Raw genomic sequence first — 22,121 nt, 5'->3', positions numbered from 1 at the left:
GACTTAAACCAGGACTAAAACTAGGACAAAACTAAGACAAAACCAGGTCTAAACCAGGACTTAAGCCAGGACTAAGGCAGGACTGAACCACGTCTAAACGAGGACTTAAGCCAGCACGAAGACAGAACTGAACCAGGACTTAAACTGGAACAAAACTAGGACAAAAACCAGGTCTAAACCAGGACTTAAACTAGGATTAAGACAAGACTGAACCAGGTCTGAACCAGGACTTAAACCCAAACTTAAAACAGGACAAAACTAGGACAAAACCAGGTCTAAACCAGAACTTAAACCAGGACTAAGACAAGACTGAACCAGGTCTGAACCAGGACTTAAACCAGGACTAAGACAAGACTGAACCAGGTCTGAACCAGGACTTAAACCAAGATTAAGACAGGACTGAATCAGGGCTTAAACTGGGACAAAACGAGGACAAAAACCAGGTCTAAACCAGAACTTAAGACAAGGACTAAAACAAGACTGAACCAGGTCTGAACCAGGACTAAAACCAGGACAAAACTAGGAAAAATCTAGGACAAACCAGGCCTAAACAAGAACTTAAAGGTGCATTGTGTAACTTTTCTGGTGTAGGGTCCGTTAAACGTTTTTCTTCATGTAGATGTTATTGCTTTGTCTGTAATGTTTCACAGTATGTCATTAACCCTATCTATCTCCATGGAAACCAAACCAAACCAAGTTACAGGTCAGATCTGTGGAGAGGCGACTCCGCTTACAGTCAGAATATCTGTTTTTCTCAGTATTTTGGAGCTATAAAACCACCTGTAATTGATTAAATGTAAAGTAGAGCTGTTTAATGTCACACTGTGGAACATTCCAGAGCAATGACATCCAGAAAAATTACACCGTGCACCAGTCATAGTATAAAATCTTAAAATCTCTTGGAAAGTCCAGAGTTTGGCTGTTAAAAATAGTGAAGTACAAAGTATTCACGAGTACAAGGACCTGTACTGTGGAGGTGTTCATTACTCTTTGAATCTTCCAATAGGTCCTATATTTGAAAGTGTTCCAAATCCACTGTGTTGCCAGGTTGTGGGGGTTGCCAGGTTGGGGCCAGCTGTTGTGTCCAGACTCTTAATGAGCTCAGCAAGTGAATCAAGAGGACAAATAAAGTTCTATTGATTTATATATTGATTACTCCCCCTAATGGCGGTGGACTTTGTTCTGTCTATTGTCCTGGTTTAGTCCTGGTTTAATCCTGGTTTAGTCCTATTTTAAGTCCTGGTTTAGTCCTGGTTTAGACCTGGTTTAGTCCTGGTTTAGTCCTGGTTCAGCCTTTGTTTAGTTCTGGTTTAGTCTTGGTTTAGATTTAGTTCAGCACTCGTTTAGTCCTGGTTTAATCCTGTCTTGGTTTAGTCTTTGTTTAGTCCTGTCTTAATCCTGGCTTAGTCCTGGCTTAGTTCTGGTTTAGTCCTGGTTTAGTCCTGGCTTAGTTCTGGTTTAGTCTTGCTTTAGTCTTTGTTCAGTCCTGATTTAGTCCTGGTTTAATCTTGGTTTAGTCTTTGTTCAGTCCTCGTTTAGTCCTGGTTTATTCCTGACTTAGTCCTGACTTAGTCCTGGTTCAGTCTTGGTTCAGTCATGGTTCAGTCTTTGTTTAGTCCTGGTTTAGGCTTGGATCAGTCTTGGATCAGTCTTTGTTTAGTCCTGGTTTAGTCCTGGTTTAGTCTTGGATCAGTCTTGGATCAGTCTTTGTTTAGTCTGGTTTAGTCTGGTCAGTTTTTGTTTAGTCCTGGTTTTAGTCTTGTTTAGTCTTGGTTTAGTCTTGGTTTAGTAGTCTTGGTTCAGTCTTGGTTAGTCTGGTTTAGTCTGTTTCAGTTTGTTTAGTCCTGGTTTAGTCTTGGTTCAGTCTTGGTTTAGTTCTGGTTTAGTCTTGTTTCAGTCTTGGTTTAGTCCTGGTTTAGTCTTGGTTCAGTCTTGGTTTAGTCCTGGTTTAGTCTTGGTTCAGTCTTGGTTTAGTCCTGGTTTAGTCTTGGTTCAGTCTTGGTTTAGTCCTGGTTTAGTCTTGGTTCAGTCTTGTTTAGTCCTGGTTTAGTCTTGGTTTAGTCTTGGATCAGTCTTGTTTATCTTGTTTTTAGTCTTTTAGTCTTGTTCAGTCTTGTTTAGTCTGGTTTAGTCTGGTTTAGTCTTGGTTTAGTCTGGTTTAGTCTTGGTTCAGTCTTGGTTTAGTCTGGTTTAGTCTTGTTCAGTCTTGGTTTAGTCCTGGTTTAGTCTTGGTTCAGTCTTGGTTTAGTCCTGGTTTAGTCTTGGTTCAGTCTTTGTTTAGTCCTGGTTTAGTCTTGGTTCAGTCTTGGTTTAGTCCTGGTTTAGTCTTGGTTCAGTCTTGTTTAGTCCTGGTTTAGTCTTGGTTCAGTCTTGGTTTAGTCTTGGTTGTTTCCTTGTGACATGTGTGGATGAAACAAAAACATGTCCTAAAAGCTCTGGAGAGTGGACTTTGTGTAATGTGGGACCTTCAAATGTTCTGATTGAAATGTAACACTCTAAGCCCGACACTCTTCCCAGTGTTGGGGACCCACGTGTGTATTTACTGGTTGAATGTGGCACTTGCCCGTCCTCCCGGCTTTAACTCTGCTCTGTGTGAATGTGACTGCGCTGTGATCCCGTCGGGCCGAGCTCAACGCCGCGCCGCACTGCCACAAAGGTCAACGCACTATTGTCGTTTAAATGTCACATCCTCTGGACTCGACCATGATGGCATCACAAAAAGACTAAACGGATTGATACATACGCACACACACACACACACACACACACACACATATACACACACACAAGGGTGAAAACTGGAGCTAAAAATAGTAGATGTTTCCTGTCTACTGTTCTGGTTAGTCCTGGTTTAGACTTGGTTTAATCCTGGTTTAGTCCTGGTTTAGTTCTGGTATAGACTTCTTTTAATCCTGGTTTAGACTTATTTCAGTCCTGGTTTAGACCTGGTTTAGACTTGTTTTAGTCTATTTTAGTCCTATTTTGACCTGGTCTAGCCCTGGTTAGACCTGGTTTAGACTTGTTTAGACCTGGTTTAGTTCTGCTCAGTTGGCGTCCGAGCACATCTACTGGAGGGGCATGGGTCACCAGCAGGGGGGGCACTGCCATTTGAGAAATATTTTAACAGGGTGGAGTCATACAAAGCAGAAATGCTTCAAACACATTTTATTTATCAATATTAGGCTAATTATGTGTTGTTATTATTATCATTATTGTTAATATTTTTACTATTAGCTGCAATAGTTGTTGAGGCTGTGTGGTAGACGGTACACACAGAAGACAATAATAAAAGATTGAAATTTATTTAAAAAAAAACAATAAGGTCCACTGGTTGTAAACATTACACAACATCACTGAAATAAACAACCAGGAGAGAAACAGCCACACATTGGGCAGCACCAGGGCTGTAGTGGGCGTGGTACGCGAGGGTTAGAGATGCGCGGATGGGCTATTTTTTCATCCGCAACCGCGACACAAAACTCATCATCCGCCCGCTGTCCATTTTGCACCGAAGGTTTTCAAAACCGCACCCGCCGCCATCCGCCGATTGATTTTAGATTTTAGAACAATCATACAGCAAACAAACTAAGGAGCCTCGATAAAAATGCAAACTCTGTAGCTCATTCATTCCAAAATACGCTCAGCGTGTTTGTTCGCATTCTTAATTGTCCGTAACAACCCCAGACTTACCTGGTTTTCTTGCGCAGCTAATTAATTGACAACGTTTTCCAATTAGGCTGTTTTTGAACCTTCTTGCCTTCGTGTTGGATGTTGTTACATTCTGAACATTCTGCCATTGCCCGATGTTATTTCAAAGTCATAGCCTCACTCCATCGGTCTTTCTTTAAGTTTTAAATACCCCGAGTGGCAGTCTACGCTATAATGTCTGCGTGTTTTAAAATATAACTGATATCGAAACAAAAAAAATATGCATAACTAAATAAATATGGCCCTATAGCCACTTATGTGTTGGCAAACAGCTGAAATAAATTAGAAATAATAAAATAAACTGCATATAATATGTGCCTCGTAAACCTTAGGCATCAATAACCCGACACAACCTGAACCTTCAGAACATAAAAACGAGGTCAAATGGGCTAATTAAGGATATGACGTACACTTCATACTACAAGCATAGACAATGACACTCGTCTTTTCAGATGTACGTAACAATACTAACAATAACTTTTTTTTTTTTTTTTAGTAGTTAAACCGCCACCCGCCCAAATTTAATTAAAATATAATTTTTCGTCACGTCATCCGCCCGACCCGCGGATTAACCGCGGATAACGCGGTTGTAACCGCAATCCGCGCCTCTCTAGCGAGGGTACACCGTCCACACACTTCTCCTGATGTGAGATATAAAAAAAAAAAAGAAATAAAAAAAAATGGTGGTATCATTTTTGGGAGGGGCACCAAGGCCAAAATTATAAATATATATTATGAATATTTTGGTTACTAGTGGCTGAACTATATCAGAGCACAATGAACAGCCACGCGAAACACAACAGCCCGAAGTGAAATGCGCCAATCAAAATGATTTTAAAATAGTAATAATTACGGCCTGTGCTGGGGGGTGGGGCACCAGTGGCCTCTAGAGGGGGCACGGCCCTCACATGCCCCACCTTGCCGCCGACACCGGTTCTGCTTTAGTTCTGATTTAAGTCCTGTTTGAAGTCGTCCTGGTTTAGTCATTGTTTAGACCTGCCTTACTCTTGATTTAGTCCTGGTCTAGACCTGGTTTAGACCTGGATTAGTCCTGATTTAGACTTGTTTTAGACCTGTTTAGACTTCATTCAGTCCTGGTTTAGTCTTGTTTTAGACCTGGTTTAATCTTGGTTAGACTTCTTTTTGTCCTGGTTTAGTCCTGGTTTAGTCCTGGTTTAGTCCTAGTTTAGTACTCATTCAGGCCTGGTTTAGTCTTGGTTTAGTCCTTGCTTAGAATTGGTTTAGACTTGTTTTAGTCCTGATTTAGTCCTAGTTTAGACATAGTTTAGTCCTGGTTTAGACTTGGTTTAGTCCTAGTTTAGTCTTGGTTTAGACCTGGTTTAGACTTGGTTTAGTCCTGATTTAGTCCTCGTTCAGACCTGATTTAGACCTGGTTTAGACCTGGTTTAGTCCTAGTTTAGACGTAGTTTAGTCCTGGTTTAGACTTGGTTTAGTCCTAGTTTAGTCTTGGTTTAGACCTGGTTTAGACTTGGTTTAGTCCTGATTTAGTCCTCGTTCAGACCTGATTTAGACCTGGTTTAGTCCTGGTTTAATCCTGGTTTATTCCTGTTTTTTTCCTGGTTTATTCCTGATTTAGTCCTGGTTTAGACCTGGTTTAATCCTGGTTTAATCCTAGTTTAGTCCTTGTTTAATCCTTGTTTAATCCTGGTTTAGTCCTAGTTTAGTCCCGGTTTATTCCTGGTTTAGTCCTGGTATAAAAACAGAAGAGAAGTGTGTTTGACGGAAGCCTGTGGGGTTCATATGAAAAGCAAATAACCCGTAATAGGCGGAGCAGCAAAGGTCACGTTTAGCAGAGTTTAGTGCCATGTCGCGGGTCTCCATAACACTATAGGGGATCTGGTAAAAAGGTCACAGGGACTGAAAGGGGGAGCGCGCGTGAACGGTGGGCGCTTTATTGATTTGTTTTTTACCATTTGGGCACAGATGCGGAGAGAAGGGATGCCATTTGTAGACTTCATTTTCAGCGTCAATCCATTCTTTCCCCGTGACAAGATTCATGGCATTTAGCGAGGCTGGAGAGGGTAACCTTGAGCAGAGAAAAATGAATACAGTGTCAGATGGTGTATTGAAGAGTGGAACAAATGAACTGTGTAGGAAGAGGGAAAATCTACACGAGTCGACCTACTTCTGCTCCCGACTCTGTGCCTAAAAGTGTCTGTAATTTATTTATAACTAACCAAGAAATGATGTTCTGGAGCTAGATGAATGTTCTGATGTTGTTTCACACTTGGAGTTGTGTTTTGTTTCATTCACACATGTTTAACACACAAACCCGGCACATTTAAGCTGAGTTCCACCTTGTGATGTCATGTGGTAATACAGGAAGTGTGTATTACTGTGTTTTTAAACTTCATACATCTTCACTGGAATCATTTGGATCATTTCAGCTCTGGAATTGCCGAACTCCACTGAACTAAAAGAAAAGGTAGCACCACTTCATGACGTCACAAGGTGTACACAGCCTGATAATAAAGGATTACTCAAACGTGTGAATGAAACAAAACACAACTCCAGGTTATATACTTGTACTTGTACTCGTTAAACGCACCACTATTACGCGATACTACACAACATCACTGGTCATGTTCAGGAGGCTATTTGTGGTTCTACCGACAATGTCCAGAGGAAGACAAAGAGTCTGAAAACACAGTTCGTCACACGCAAATAATGCTCAATCATGTCATCGTCAGCAGTTTGGAAGTGTTTTAGTATCAGGGAGGACGACAGGAGTGAAGCGGATTGTAAATAAATAAGTGCCAAGGTGTCGAAAGGTGGAAAGGAAAACACTTCATATACAACAAGCAATTTAGGCCCCATCCACACTAGTGCGTATTTGAGTTGTTTTCGTTGCGGATGCAGTGTTCGTTCACATTAATCTGATGGAAAACGGCTCCAGAGACGGAACGATCTGGTGCCTCCAGCTCCCACGAATTCATCTGAGCACAGATCTGATCCGGCACTGTGTGGACGCCTGAAAACGCTGATACGCTGATGTAGGAGCTCTAGTTGTGTTCTTATTGAACCACGTCACTGTGACTTGCTCCTTCCTGATTCGCTGGGTTCGTGACATCGGTCATGTGACGCTATTGCGGAAAACAGTTTAAACAAACCAGAGACAAACAGGAAACAGCGGAGCTAAAACTACGTACTACTTTCACGCTTAAGCCAATGATGTTCATTTTGTCTTCTTATGTACTTCAACTTCTTGGGTTCTTTTTAAAGACAGTGCAGTAAAGTGTATTTATCTTGTTGACATGTTTTGGCTGTTCGCTTCAGAGTTCTGAAAATGGCAGCTGCATTGTCTTTAAAAAGAACCCAAGAAGTTACTTTCATGCCATCTTCCTCGGTTGAAAATTGGCTGCTGCAATTTCAGACGCGGTGCTCCACTTCTTTGTTTCTACCGCCCATGTGATGCTGTGACAACGTGATGCCAGCCTAGTCATGTGACTAGTGTTTCAGGCGGTTTTGTGTTACTGTGTGGATAAGGAAGTCTTTGATTGCAGACAGAGAAGCGACGTGTCTGGACGCAAATCATTTCAAATCATTCCATACAGTGATATGGTGATACAGTGATTAGTTTCAGTGTAAACGTAACCTTAATCAAACATTTGAAGACACAGCACAGTGATAAGCACGCTGAACTTGAAAGCAGCACTGGCCGTCAACAGACAACTTTAACCGAAGTTTTCAAGAAGCGAGAGCAAATGTCCGGTCAACGAGAGAAAGTCGTGGATGATACTGGGTTTTATCATTTTATAGATGTTCTAGAGCCCAGATACGAGCTGCCCTGTCGTCGCTACGTTCCAGATGTGATGTTGATTCTCAGTTGGATTCAAATGTGCAGACTAATAGTGTCACTCACTTGTTGCTAAGTTGTCTGTGCGAACTATGCGTCAAATTTTGTAATGTTCCGAGAGTAAAAATAAAATCTGCATTTGCATTCACTGTCACTGTATGTTCATGTGGGTGGGGGTTAAAGTATCGGTATCAGTACTCAGTATCGGCAAGTACAGCAATGATTATAGTCATACTTGAATCGGTTTTCAAAAAAATAATATTGGTGCATCCCTACAGGTCTGTTTATGAGGAGGTAGCAACATTATAACGTCTTAAATTGAGTCAGATTTGCATAATATCTTAATCTTTTTTTAATATGAAATAAATTTGTATTCCTAAAAAAAAAAAAACAATAAAAAAAATTCTCAAGTTTTAAATTAAAGCCATTAATAACTCATGCAGATATTTTTTTGCTGCGTACAATGAATTTGGAGGAGGTAATAACATAATAAGATGACTTAAAGCTCACCAGAGTCCATTTTGCGTACTATCGGACCTTTAAAAGTTCTTGGAGTGGGTCAGTTTTGTGTCCCTGGTGATGACTTGCTGTATATTTGCGTGTTTCAGCAGATGTGAGCAGACTTTGTGGTTGGTGTTTGTTTGGGGGCCGTGCTCTGGGACTGTTCCTCACTGATAAAGGGACTCACGGTGCTCTGGTCCATCTCAGTGTTTAGTCAGGTCTGAGTCTGTGTCCAACTCTCCCTCTCTGTACAAGCAAAGCACATTTATCACTTTTGTTCACTCACGACTCAAAAAGTATACAGAGAAAGTCAAACTGAAGCAGCGGTAAAGCTCCTGTATCACACAAAAATGACTCCTGTGAGATTTTAGTCATGTTTGACGGCCTGTTTACATGAGAAAAACGACAAAATATTTTATCGGAAGTGTCTTTCGTTTTGAAGGTGACGGCGGTTTTGGAGCTTAAAAACGCAAAAATGTGAAACCACCCTCCAGAGTGGAAAAGCTGAATACGTTCCACCGTAGCGTTTCCGTCTACACTGCCCAAGACACAAAACTCTGGTCAGATCTGCTCACGCCGTGTACGCGTTTACATCACATACATCACCACCGAGTGTCACCCCCTACACACTCTTGCATCACTGTATTCATGCAGATTTCCTCCCAAAAACTCTCGGCTAAACACGGAATAAAAAGTGAAGACGAGACGCCATTTTTGCGTCTTCTGTTCAGACCGTCATCATATAAACGTAGCCTGAATATTGTTCCCTCCTCAAAAACAGACCCGGAGTTGTATTTTGTTTCATTCACACGTTTGAGTAACCCTGTCTACATCTCCATAGCTCAAAATGCTCTGGTCCAACTCGTGATGTCATGAAGTGGTAGTTTCCAAGTTAACACCTACATTTTATCTTTAATTCAGTAGAAATGAACAATTCCAGGGCAGAAATCATGCATTTTAAAAACACAATGCAGCACTTCCTGTATTACCAAGTGACATCACAAGGTGGTACAGAGTGTTTTCAGTTTGAGAGAAGAACTCAGCCTAAATGTGCAGGGTTTGTGCTTTAAACATGTGAAACACAAGTCCAGGTCTATTTGTGATGAGGAAACATTACAACATAGATCAGAAAATTGCTTAATATGTGTTTATCAAATGCATGTCTTACTTCTTTTGTCTCCTCCCCCCCTCCTCTCTCTCCCTCTGTGTTCCCTCTCTTGTCTCCTCGTCCCTCACTTCTCTCCTCTTTTGTCACCTCTTTCCCTCTCTCTCTCGGTTGTTTCGTGGTGTTGCTGGATCCAGAGAAGCAGCTCACGGCGGGGAACTGTCTGGGGGTTCTGGCCATGGCGGAGGCCATGAGCTGCACTGAGCTCCACAACATGGCCAAAGCCTTCGCTCTGCAGAACTTTCCAGAGGTGAGGGTTCTACTTCCACACTACACTACAGCATAAGGGGGGGCTGTACATGATTGTTTGTTTAGTTGTTTTTTTCCTTTTGTTTATTGTTATTTTCTTATCGAATTAAAGATGCACTATGTAACATTTCTAGTGACTAGTTATTGTTTTGTTTTGAATGTTCACAGTATAGATGAAGCCTGTTAGATAAGCAGGTTACAGCACTACACTACATTACAGCTCAGATCTGTGGCGAGTTAGAGGGATTTAGGAATTAGGTTACGTCCACACAGCAACACTCCTGGATTTATTTATTTATGTTTGTGCGGGCTGAAAAAAAATTTGCAACCACACACGTGCCGGATCAGTAAATATTCACGTCCAGACGACAACGGTGCACTGAGTGAAATACATCTGCCACACCTGTATGTGGCGCTGTTAACAATGATAATAACATTTAATAACGCAAATCTCATCAAAGTTTTTTTTTACTTTAAGGTAATTTAGTCTATTTTAGATATTTCCCACAAATATAGCCGTTTTGTTTTGCTAAAGTTAAATATAAGATTTCGATGAGAATTAATAGAATAACTTGGTCTCAAAATCCAACAGTTTAATTACCCGTGCGTAGTCTTTGATATTGATCCGTGTGTGTAATCTGCAGTACGTGTTGTTAGCATTAGCACTAACAGCGTCTCTCCGTTGCTGGGCGACAGGAGCGGCTCCGTAGGCTACAGACTTGTGGTCCGCGGAGGCTAGTTTGAGGGCTGCAGACTTCGCTGCATCGGAGGCGCTGGTGATGATGGGATCGTGACATCATCATTTTCCAAAAGCTTCGGTTTGCTTGTCCACATAACAATGCAACGGCAGCGTTCTCAGATTTCTCCACTCTGGAACCCGTTCTCAAAAAACATAGTTTTTCGCCCAACAGAAACACCAGCTCCGTGTGGATGAAAGGCCAAAACGAATACAAACTTTACCATTTTGACCAAAAAACATTGTTGTGTGAACGGGCCCTTAGTGTATTACTGAGCAACAGAAATGCACATAATGAGTAAATACCAAATGTATTTGATTCATGCCATTGCAGACACTGACAGATATTATTCTTTACAAGATCTGTGAATAACAACATGGAGATGGAGCTAGAGTTCCCATGTATTTATCTGATATGGTACCAATGAGAACATTTGATATATTTCAGAAATGTTGTGGTGAATTCTGTGTAAAGCTCTTTGACTTCTCTGTGTGCATGAAAGGGTCTCTGCGTAGAAACTTAACTTGACACACTTGCTTATCGGGAAATACCAGTAGCTCTCCACCCCCTTCCAAGCAGCTTGCCAAGGGGTTTCTCAATTATACAGTATGTATTGGGCTGAAACTACAGTGAACTGAACTTACAATGAATGTCTAATTTTGATGCCTGACTCTGTAACTTTTAGTTTCATAGGCATCTAATTGTACCCCTCTAAGGCTGTGGCTCTGATACTCAATTTCGTTTTGAAAATGTAGCTCACTGGAGGAAAAAGGTTGCATAGTATTGTCCCAAACCCTTCGTAAATACCCTGTTTTTCTCCGTGTGCAGGTAGCTGGGCAGGAGGAGATCTTGAGCGTGTCCAAAGAGGATCTGGTGTCTTATCTCTCCAACGACAGTCTGAACACAAAGGCCGAGGAGCTGGTCTACGAGACGGTCATCAAGTGGATCAAACAGGACTCCGCCGCCAGGGTTCAGGTAAGGGACCAGTCCAGAACTCTGCTCTGTGCGACGCCGGATCACACCACTCGGACTTTAACAAACTTTATTGATCCACAAGGGGAATTATTTGGACACAGCAGCTCACACATCACATTATATCAAGAGACTGTTGTCAAATACGGCGTAATGATATAACTGTAGTCAGACAAATATTCAAGGTAGTGGCTCCAGTGTAATGTCAGAAGTGAAGGAGCTACTTGGATGAGTGGCAAAATGCATTTGCTCTTAAAAACAAAAGACAAAGGAATTCAATTTTCTTTCGCGATGGAGCCGACCTGAACAATTGAGGTATTACACAAAGACAACCGCTATCCGAGGATAAAGCTGCTGTAGAAAAATGCTTTGCAGACGTTTCCTCGTTGTGTGAAAAATACTAAATTTGTGTCTGTATCCGATCGACATTTACAGGAAAAATGGAAGGTGCGGAGGATGTTTTGTTGCCTGTGAATAGTGAATAGTACACACACAGACTTTGCAGAAGGTTGATACTAAACAGCGTAAGGGAATGTCATTGTGTCCTTGAGCAAGACACTTCGCCCACATTGCCCAACATGAATGTGGTGTGTGTGAGTGTTGGTGATGGTCAGAGGGGCAGATGGAGCAGATTGGCAGCCTCACTTCCTGTCAGTCTGTCTCAAGGCAGAATGGATCTCTAATAAACACTGGATAAGCCCCTCCCCCTCTGTCTCCAGACCGACAAGTGGCCACTTCAGGTACTGCAGCTCTACTGTGTACTGAGTTTGGGGCCAGAAAGAATTCTCCCACAGAGCACAACTCATTTTTTTAGGAATCTTTTCTATTTTCACAATATGAACTTTTTAAAATGTTTAAATCCTCAAAGCGCCTAGAGAAAATTATTTTTGGGCCCATGCGCCAATGAGCACAAGCTAGTGAAAACAATACGACACCATATTTGGTTCACCATCAGATTTTATTATAGTTCTATGCAAGGCAGCTGTAGCTACAATAGTGTCTTACCACCTCTGACTTGGAGCGAATGAATATTGCAGTATAAAAGAGCTTTGGATGTTTGCATTTGCATTATTATTATAAAATTTCCAATATCTATAGGGCTGGGTATCATTCAGAAGTTGCTGATAGAATACGTACCTCGATACATAAGCCACAATATGATGCATATCTCAATATAGTAAGCTTACAATTCAGTACGATTCAGTGCAATATATTTCAAATTGATTCGATACGGTTCAATAAAAAAAGGCAAAATCATGGCTGTGACTCTAAAAGTCTTTGTTAAACCACTTCTTGTGCAAAGTTCATATGAAACACAAATATTTAATCATCAAAACGGTGAAAATGTCAAATGTGTCACATAAACAAGTTTTCTTCCTCTAAACAACAAGCAACAAAACTGTAGCTGTAACAAAATCATTTAGTAAAATATACCAAAAAATACTCTTGGTGATATATCAATACAGCAGCCCACGATATCGATACTGTATCATCACATTAAACAATACAATATGTCAATATTTCCAGTATTTTTGCACACCTCTAATCTATACTGTTTCCAAAAGTGTAAAAGTTCTTTGAATGTAAATTACTGAAAAGTTGAGGAGCATGAGAGAATTAAAAACCTCATATAATTTGCTATCCAAACCACAATCATGTTGCATTACTACCAACACCACTTTCTTACACTCTACACATGTACTAGCAGCAGTTTTTGTCCCACTTACCACAGTTATTGGCAGTCTACAGATTCTACAACAGACAGTCAAACTCAGGCCCAGGGGCCAAATTTGGCCCATGATATAATTATATTTGGCCCACGAGATTATATCAAATATGTATTAGAGCTGCCCACTGGCTACAGATAGACTATAGAAACTTTTTTTTCTAATTATTTTATATTTTGCTTGTTCTGGATTCAGTGTTTAAGCAAAACTATGATTACACATTTATTTGAATAAGAAAAGGTTTAATATTTCATATCTCGAAAGAAGAGAAAACATGCAGATGCTGCTGAAATTTTTCAATAAATATTTAGTTTGGCCCACGACTTAGTCTCAGTTTTTAGTTTTGGACCTCTGTGAATTTGAGTTTAACACTCCGGATCTAGAATGTGAAAGTGATGAACATTAAAAATTTGCCATTATATATCTAAAAAGTAAATTCACAAATGTTGAACCTGATCATTTTTATTAGTGGCTAGACCCAACAACTGTCAATAGTATAACAAAAAATGCACGATCACAATATTCATTTCAGCTTCCTCTAATACTTTATGTGAGTATGAAGTATTCTTGAGCTCTAGAATGTTGTGATGTTTGAAACCCACTCGCCCAGGTGTTGTTTTGTCTCTAGTTTGCTCTGACAGTGACCTGCTCGCTCTCTCTGGTTCTCCCTGGTTCTCCTCCTCCTCCTCTTCTCCTCTTTCTTCCTCCTCCTCTGCCTCCTGCTTTCTGCTCTTCTTCCTCACCCCAGCAGCACATGCACAGGTCCCAGAGGCTTCTACCCCCAGAGCACCTCTATTCTTAGTCTCATGTTTTGTTTGTGCCTCTGCTTTCTCTTATGAAGATGTATTATATTCATGGTGGGATCGTGCAGGTTTGTCTGGTTCGGGGAGGGAAGGTGTGACAGATGCAGGAGAATCAAATGTGCTCGGAAAAGTGCGGAATTGTTAAATATTTTTTTTGAGAAAATGACAAGCTGAGTAAATGTCAAGGACTTTATTAGAGGAAAGGAATGTGTGAAAGAACAGGCAATAGTAGATCCGTTAGTAGAGTGTTTGTCCACTGATCCATAGGTTGGCAGTTCGAATCCCAATCTCTACATCTTTTTTTAACAGTTTAGTCAGACCCACAGGTTGGAGGTGAGATTCCAAGGTCCGTGTACCAACTGTTCTTTTGAATTTCAGTTAAAAATGAAAAACAATAAAATGGGAAAACAGTTTATTTCATTTTTCCATTTTAGCGTTTTAGTGTCAACCAAAAAAAAAACTGATTTTGACCTCTATTTCCAATATTTAATGTCACTCTTTCCCCCTTGGACGCCGACTAGGACCAACCCATACACATATGACTAGGGCTGCCCATAGAACACAACTGCATGAAAGAAAACAGACTTCCACCAGTGATTCTAAATGATTTTCACACTCATGAACTTAATTGAAACACAGACATATTTGTATCTCTGGAAACCTTCGACTCTGAACTCTTCATTTATGGATGTTTAAATGTGATTCAACTCATTTATTTATAACAGCTCACTGAAAATGAGAGTTTACAACAAAAAAACTACATTCAGCATCTGATATATGCCTGTTCTGAGTACTATATAAAAAAAAAAGTATATATATATCTATATCTATATCTATATCTATATATATATATATATATATCTATATATATATATATATATATATATATATATATATATATATATATATATATATATATATATATATATATATATATTATGTACATGTACATGTACATGTCAAAGTATTTAAACAGATTTCATATCACCAGATACAGTATAGCCAAGTGTACACCTGTTTTTACCTGTTGTACACCTGTGTGCACCTAATTCATTTTTTCCATTTAAATTATTCAACTCATTTAACTTATTCAACTTATTTAACTTATTCACCTTATTTAACTTATTCAACTTATTTAACTTATTCAACTTATTTAACTTATTCAACTAATTTAGTGTATTATAATATAATAATATAATCATGAAACTCTTCCTCGTCAGTGGGTGTCCAGTATTTGTCATCTTGGTTACTTTCTCATGTGCAGATCTCTGAGCGTTTGTGTGGCAATTCTGTCCCACATTGCATCTTGGAAAAAAAAGACTGAAATATTAATTAATATCAAAGGACTCACCTGAGTAAAATCCAGATTTCAGGGCAATTTTGCTACATAATCGAGTATAAAGTCCCCGATACTTCGTTTGGATATCGCATGACTCCATCCAGACACATCACCGACATTCTCACCTTTGTAAGTTTCAAACTCTGAAATTCGGTCGCTATCGTTGTTTTCCACTTTATAATCAACTTCATCATCACTTTGAAATCTATAAAAACTTTCTCTAAACTTATCCATAAAATACGCCCGCTCCTCATTATTTCTAAAACTGTGTCTAAATTGCACGTGTTTAGTGTTGTGTTTTTTTCCAGAAGCTACAATTGTCACTACTTCGATTAACTTCGGAAAAAATCGGTGAAAATATATCCTTGAATCCTATTGGTCAGTCTAGTATGGGTTGTAGTGGCCCCCACCTATCACAGCCTCTGTTTACGTATGAAAAACAGGAACAGTTTCTAATGGTCGTCAAATCACGTCTTTATTGATATAGCGGAGGTGTCAAAACACACAAGGACACAAGGAGGATCGTCAAATGCCGTCTTCATGGGGGAAAGAGTTAAAGTTTACTTCGAATAACACAAATCAAAAAATCGTGCCTATTTCAGTTTTGATATTTTATTCTCTCTGGTTTATTTGCCACGAAGTTCTGCTGCTCAATGTTCCCTGCATCAGTTCAATGTCAACTGAACAAAAGTTTTATCGCTGAGCTGTTTCCTGTTTCTCATCATGGATTTATTTTCTAAGTACAATTACAAGTTACAACAATGACTTTCTAAGACGCCAAAGTAAACTCATTGTTGTAAAAGAAGACGACATGTTTGTTCACAAAATTGCAATAGTTTTTCAGTTAAGTCCTTCTAGCAGCAGAACTTCCAGGACAAATAAACCAGAGAGAAGAAAATGTCAAAACTGAAGTAGGCACGATTTTTTGATTAGTGTTATTTGAAGTAAACTTTAAATTAAATATTGGAAATAGAGGTCGAAATGTGTTTTTTGTTTGACACTAAAATGAAAAATGAAATAACAAACTGTTTTCCCATTTTACTGTTTTTTGTTCTTAATTGAAATCCAAAAGAAAGAGTGGTAGACTGGTCTGTGTACCATTCGTTCTTTTGAATGGAGTTCAACAATTACTTTTACAATTACTACAACAATTACGCTATAAAACAAGAGGTCATGTTTGTCTACAAAACTGCAACAATTATCTAAAAGGTATGGGTAAGTCCTTCTCATTGCAGAACTTCCCGGCCAAATAAACCACAGAGAATAAAATATCAAAATTGAAATAGTCACGATGACAGTTTTTAGACTGGTGTTATTTGAAATAAACTTTAAATATTGGAAATAGAGGTCGAAATCTGTTTTTTTGTTTGATACTTAAAGGGAAAAATGAAATAACAAAATGTTTTCCCATTTTACTGTTTTGCGTTCTTAATTGAAACTCAAAAGAACAAATGGTACATGGGTCTGTGTACCATTCATTCTTTTGAATTACTTTTACAATTACTACAACAACTACGCGAAAGTAAAGGTGTTGCTATAAAATAAAAGAAGACATGTTTGGCCACAAAACTGCAAGGATTATATGCGATGTATGGGTAAGTCGTTCTCACTGCAGAACTTCCAGGGCAAATAAACCAGAGAGAATAAAATATCAAAATTGAAATAGTCACAATGACAGTTTTTAGACTGGTGTTATTTGAAATAAACTTTAAATTAAATACTGGAAACAGAGGTTGAAATCTGCTTTTTTTTTAACAATAAAACAGAAAAATTTAATAACGAACTGTTTTCCCATTTTATTGTTTTTAGTTCTTAATTGAAATTCAAAAGAACGAATGGTACATGGGCCTACATGGACCATACTGTCATTGTGCCCTTGAGCTTAACCGACCTCACCCATAATGTCTGTGTACAGTGGTGTGTGAATGGGTGAATGGGTGAGTGGTTCCTTGATGTAAAGCGCGAGTTGAAAGTGGAAAAGCCTTCTATAAAAACGTGACTGTTTATCATGAATATATGTTATTGGAGATGGACAAAATGAGAAATAAGGTTTATGATAGAAACAAGTTTAAAAAATCATCGAAACTAAAAAACAGACTTTTGCATTTGTTGTTTATTTCACAGTCCATTAACGTCTTCCGATACTTGGACCTCAGACGGGACATTAGCAGGTACATTTCAGCTCTGAACATCATCATAAGACGAAGTTGATTTGAGCAGAGTTGTTTTTACCACTAAGTGAATCACATGCTGTTGTTGTGTCATTTGGCAAGGCTTGTTTGTATTCATTTTGGGATGATGTAACTGACTGTAGGTATCATCACCACACATAGTAATTTGCTGGATCCATGATGGTACCCTACTGTGGCTCGTTGGATTTTTGTTTGCTTCAGCTCTTCGGTAACACTTTTTATTATAACTACACTTTAATTAGATCATTTAATTAGTTAAAAAAGCAGACCTATTATGAAAAATGAACTTTTCAGAGCTTTTATAGTTGTTTCCCTTCATCATTTACTCACTCACAGTTGTATTTGGAGTGATTTGTGTATTTTTGAGACACTTTAATCACTTATTTTCAAGACACCATTTTGCCGATCAACCAACCAATCACTTTTGGTATGAAAAAAAACAAAAACATCTGCAGATATCCATAGGAGGAGCCAACAGCTGCACGGCTCTTTGTAGCAACATGAGCTCCACTTGGACACTGTAGTTTTCTAACATGGAAATCAGTGGACATGTTTAATTTATGAAGTCGTTTTTGATGAATATTGTGATTTAAAATGCCAAAATTATAACATAATGATCCACAGGAGTCATAGATTATAACTATAACTAATTCAGGTGTAGTTTTTATACAGTGGTACCTACTCTCATTTGTACATGAAATAATAATTACCGTATTTTTCTGAGTATAAGTCACACCAGCCAAAAAATGCATAATGAAGAAGAAAAAAACATATATAAGTCACACTTTTTGGGGGAAATTTATTTTATAAAACCAGGAACCGACATTTCATATGTAAAGTCAAGTTGTAGTAATAACAATAGAAGAGAGAACAACAGACTGTTAACGTCACATATGAACAGTTCTTCAGATAAACTATAACATAAACAACAGAACAGAACAAGTTTAACAAACTCTCCATCTCACTCCAAATCACTAAATCCATTCAATTCTTCATCCTCGGTGTCACTTCTGAACAACTTCACGACCTCCAGAGATAAACAGAGCGTCGCTTCCTCTTCTGTGTCGCTGTCGTCAGACTCAGCATCAGTTCCAGTTAGAATTATTCAGGTCTTTCTGAATCCCGACAGGATGGTTTCGGTGTCACTGAAGTCCAGGCTTTGTCCATCCATCCAGTGACTTCAGGAAAGTTTCATGGTGCATCCTCCCGGTGTCACAAGTTTCTCTCTCACTCCAAACTTTCTTTCTGCTGATCAATTACAGTTTTCACCACTTACAGCTTGTAATCTGCAAAATATGATTTTCTTTTTGGGGACATTTGTGTTCAGTCTTCTCAGTCGTCTTTATACATTTGTTTAAATGTTAAATTGTTCAGTGGTGCAGAAGTAATGTTGCGATCGACTGACAGGATACAGACAGAACAGAGGCTCTTTCTGCAGGAGACATGTGCAGTAGAGTGAAGTGACAGTGGTACAGGAGGAATAGGAACAGCAGATACTAATATAATATAGAAGTCACACCAGAGTATAAGTCGCAGGACCACCTAAACCATGAAAAAAGCGTGACTTACAGCCCGAAAAATACAGTAGATGAACACCCTTATGTGACAAAACCAAGGTCCTCCTCTCCACCATGTTTAACTCAGTAGAGATCGGCAATTCCAGGGCTGAAATTATCCAAATCATTCTAGTGAAGGTTTATGGAATTTAAATTAATAGTTGTCATTTAGTTTTCAGTTTGAGAATGAAACAAAACGTAACTCCAGGTATGTTTGTGATGAGGAAACACAATTATCTTCAGACATTTTAAGCAATTCCACCTCATGTCTTATGGACTTAGTGACCTATTTACAAGACTTAGATTTGACTTAAAGATCACGCCTGTCACCTCGTCCTATCGGGCCGTGCGCAGGTGCGTCGTGCTCCAGTGGCAGTCCATCTTTAAAGACAGAGTGCATGATGGGTAGTCGTCTTAAAGGACACAGTGCATGATGGGTATTGACAGAGAGGAACGGCAGAGGACATGTGAACTAACACATGATCGATCCCAAGCCAAGGTCACAGCGTGGACAGCTGAATGTATGGACTGAGCTGGAGATAACAATCCATCTAACACGGAAAAGTATGTCACACTAACACAGCTCCGCGGCGAGAGAAGTACTGCTATCTACTACTACTACAAGTACTACTGATACTGTTATACTGCTGGTGCTACGATATTTCTAACACTAGGATCAGTATTATAAAGTCAACTGTAGTACCATACTCACTACTACTGCTATTTAGGACTACTACTATTACTACTACTACTACTACTACTACTGCTACTACTACTACTACTGCTACTACTACTACTACTACTAAAAGTACTACTGATACTACAATTGCTACAATTCCTCTAACACTAGGATCAGTGTTATAAAGTTAACTGTAGTACCATACTCACTTCTACTACTGCTATTACTACTATTACTACTACTACTACTACTACTACTACTACTACTACTACTACTACTACTACTACTACTATTACTAAAAGTACTACTGATACTGTTGTACTATGATTCTTCTAACACTAAGATTAGTATTATAAAATCAACTGTAGTACCATACTCACTACTACTGCTATTAGGACTACTACTACTACTATCACTACTACTACTACTACTACTACTACTACTACTACTACTATTACTACTACTACTAAAAGTACTACTGATACTGCTAATACTATGATTCTTCTAACACTAGGATCAGTATTATAAAGTCAACTGTAGTTCCATACCTACTACTTCTCCTATTAGGACTACTACTACTACTACTACTACTACTACTACTACTACTACTACTACTACTACTACTACTATTTCTATGACTACTAATTAAAGTACTACTAATACTGCTAGTGCTACAGTTCTTCTAACACTAGGATCAGTATTATAAAGTCAACTGTAGTACCATACTCACTACTACTACTACTACTACTACTACTACTACTAAAAGTACAATTATTATTACTACCATCAGCACTACTACTTCTACTTCTAAACTACAAACTAAAAATAAAAACTCTTCTCTGTGAATCCGAGCCTATTGTTCCCATTTATAGCTCTACATTATTAACCACTATTACTGTTTCCTCTCAAGTGCGTTCACAATCACCACTACACACCTCACTCTCCCCAAACTACCCCAAAAATACTACCACTGTTTTGTCTAAATGTACTTTATTTTCCACTTCTACCTTGCTACCTTACTGCATCGCTGTGTTCCCAAACCTGAACTCAGATTATCGTCCGTATTTTATCACAGAAACAAATTATTCCAACTACACTTTAGTTATCCACGCTGCCCTACAAAGGCACAACGCCGTAACATCGTGTTTGGTTAAAAATGAGTTCATGTCAGTTTGTTTGGATTTGAGACCTCCTTTATCATGTGAATAAATATGTGAAAAATATTGAGCTCAAAACTGACCTTTGACCTTATTTGTCAGTTCCTGTATCTGCCTTTGTATCATGAGCCAAAAATAAGTTTTCGTGCAAAGGCAAAAGGCAGTAAGAGTGTATGTTTTGTTTGTGATTTTGTTCATAAATGTATTTTATGTTAAAATCCAACCTCTCAACCTCCTTCTTTTTGTTGCGGCCTTGGCACAGGGTGTTAACACATTTAATAAATAAACCTTTGTATTCAACTATACTTCCAATCCACTCCAACTTTATTTCTAGAGCACATTTTATAAACAAGACAGTTTCCAAAGTGCTTCACATAGCAATGTAAAAAAAATAAAAAAAAAAAAAATCGGCAGAATTATGTTTCAACCATGAGGAAACTAATAAAATCAGTAAATAAAATAATAATAATAAAATCAATAAAACATACATTAAAGTAGCACTAAAAATTAAATACATAAAAACAATAAATAAATAAAAAATCGGCAGAATTATGTTTCAACCATGAGGAAACTAATAAAATCAATAAATAAAAAAATAATAATAAAATCAATAAAACATACATTAAAGTAGCACTAAAAATTAAATACATAAAAAAAAAAAAAAAAAAAAAAATCGGCAGAATTATGTTTCAACCATAAGGAAACTAATAAAATCAATAAATAAAATAATAATAATAAAATCAATAAAACATACATTAAAGTAGCACTAAAAATTAAATACATAAAAAAAAAAAATAAAAAATCGGCAGAATTATGTTTCAACCATGAGGAAACTAATAAAATCAATAAATAAAAATAATAATAATAAAATCAATAAAACATACATTAAAGTAGCACTAAAAATTAAATACATAAAAACAATAAATAAATAAGAATCAAAAAATACTCAATAAATACTATTACAATTACAAACCATGAGGAAACTAATAAAAATCAATAAATAAAATAATAATAATAAAATCAATACATTAAAGCAGCACTAAAAAAATAAAATACATAAAAACAATAAATAAATAAATAAATAAAATAATAAAAGACACAGAACCACACAACTCACAAGCCAGAGAATAAAAGTGGGTCTTAAAGTCAACTGTAGTACCATACTCACTACTACTCCCATTAGGACTACTACTACTACTGCTACTACTACTACTACTACTTAAAATACTGCTAATACTGCTTGTACTGCAATTCTTCTAACACTAGAATCAGTATTATAAAGTCAAGTGTAATACCATACTCACTACTACTGCTATTAGGACTACTACTACAATTACTACCAACCATGAGGAAACTAATAAAAATCAATGAATAAAATAATAATAATAAAATCAATACATTAAAGCAGCACTAAAAAATAAATAAATAAAAACTATAAATAAATAAATAAAATAATAAAAGACACAGAACCACACAACTCAAAAGCCAGAGAGTAAAAGTGGGTCTTAAGACAAGACTT

General features: G+C 38.0%; 1 protein-coding gene across 1 annotated transcript in view; it reads left to right on the top strand.

Annotated features, from left to right (window-relative positions):
* LOC110154500 (kelch-like protein 29) overlaps positions 1 to 22,121 on the top strand; it is a 798,906-nt gene that overhangs the window by 477,851 nt on the left and 298,934 nt on the right. Inside the window, exons 11-12 of the mRNA XM_055149662.1 lie at positions 9,329 to 9,441; positions 11,006 to 11,152. Of these exons, the coding sequence (XP_055005637.1) occupies positions 9,329 to 9,441; positions 11,006 to 11,152 (260 nt within the window). The remainder of the gene's footprint in view (positions 1 to 9,328; positions 9,442 to 11,005; positions 11,153 to 22,121) is intronic.

Source organism: Boleophthalmus pectinirostris, unplaced genomic scaffold (assembly GCF_026225935.1).
Source record: "Boleophthalmus pectinirostris isolate CB_2022bp ecotype Guang Dong unplaced genomic scaffold, ASM2622593v1 HiC_scaffold_13, whole genome shotgun sequence".
NCBI lineage: Eukaryota > Metazoa > Chordata > Actinopteri > Gobiiformes > Gobiidae > Boleophthalmus > Boleophthalmus pectinirostris.
Note: the sequence above shows the minus strand (reverse complement) of the source record. Positions and strands in the feature narration are given on the sequence as shown.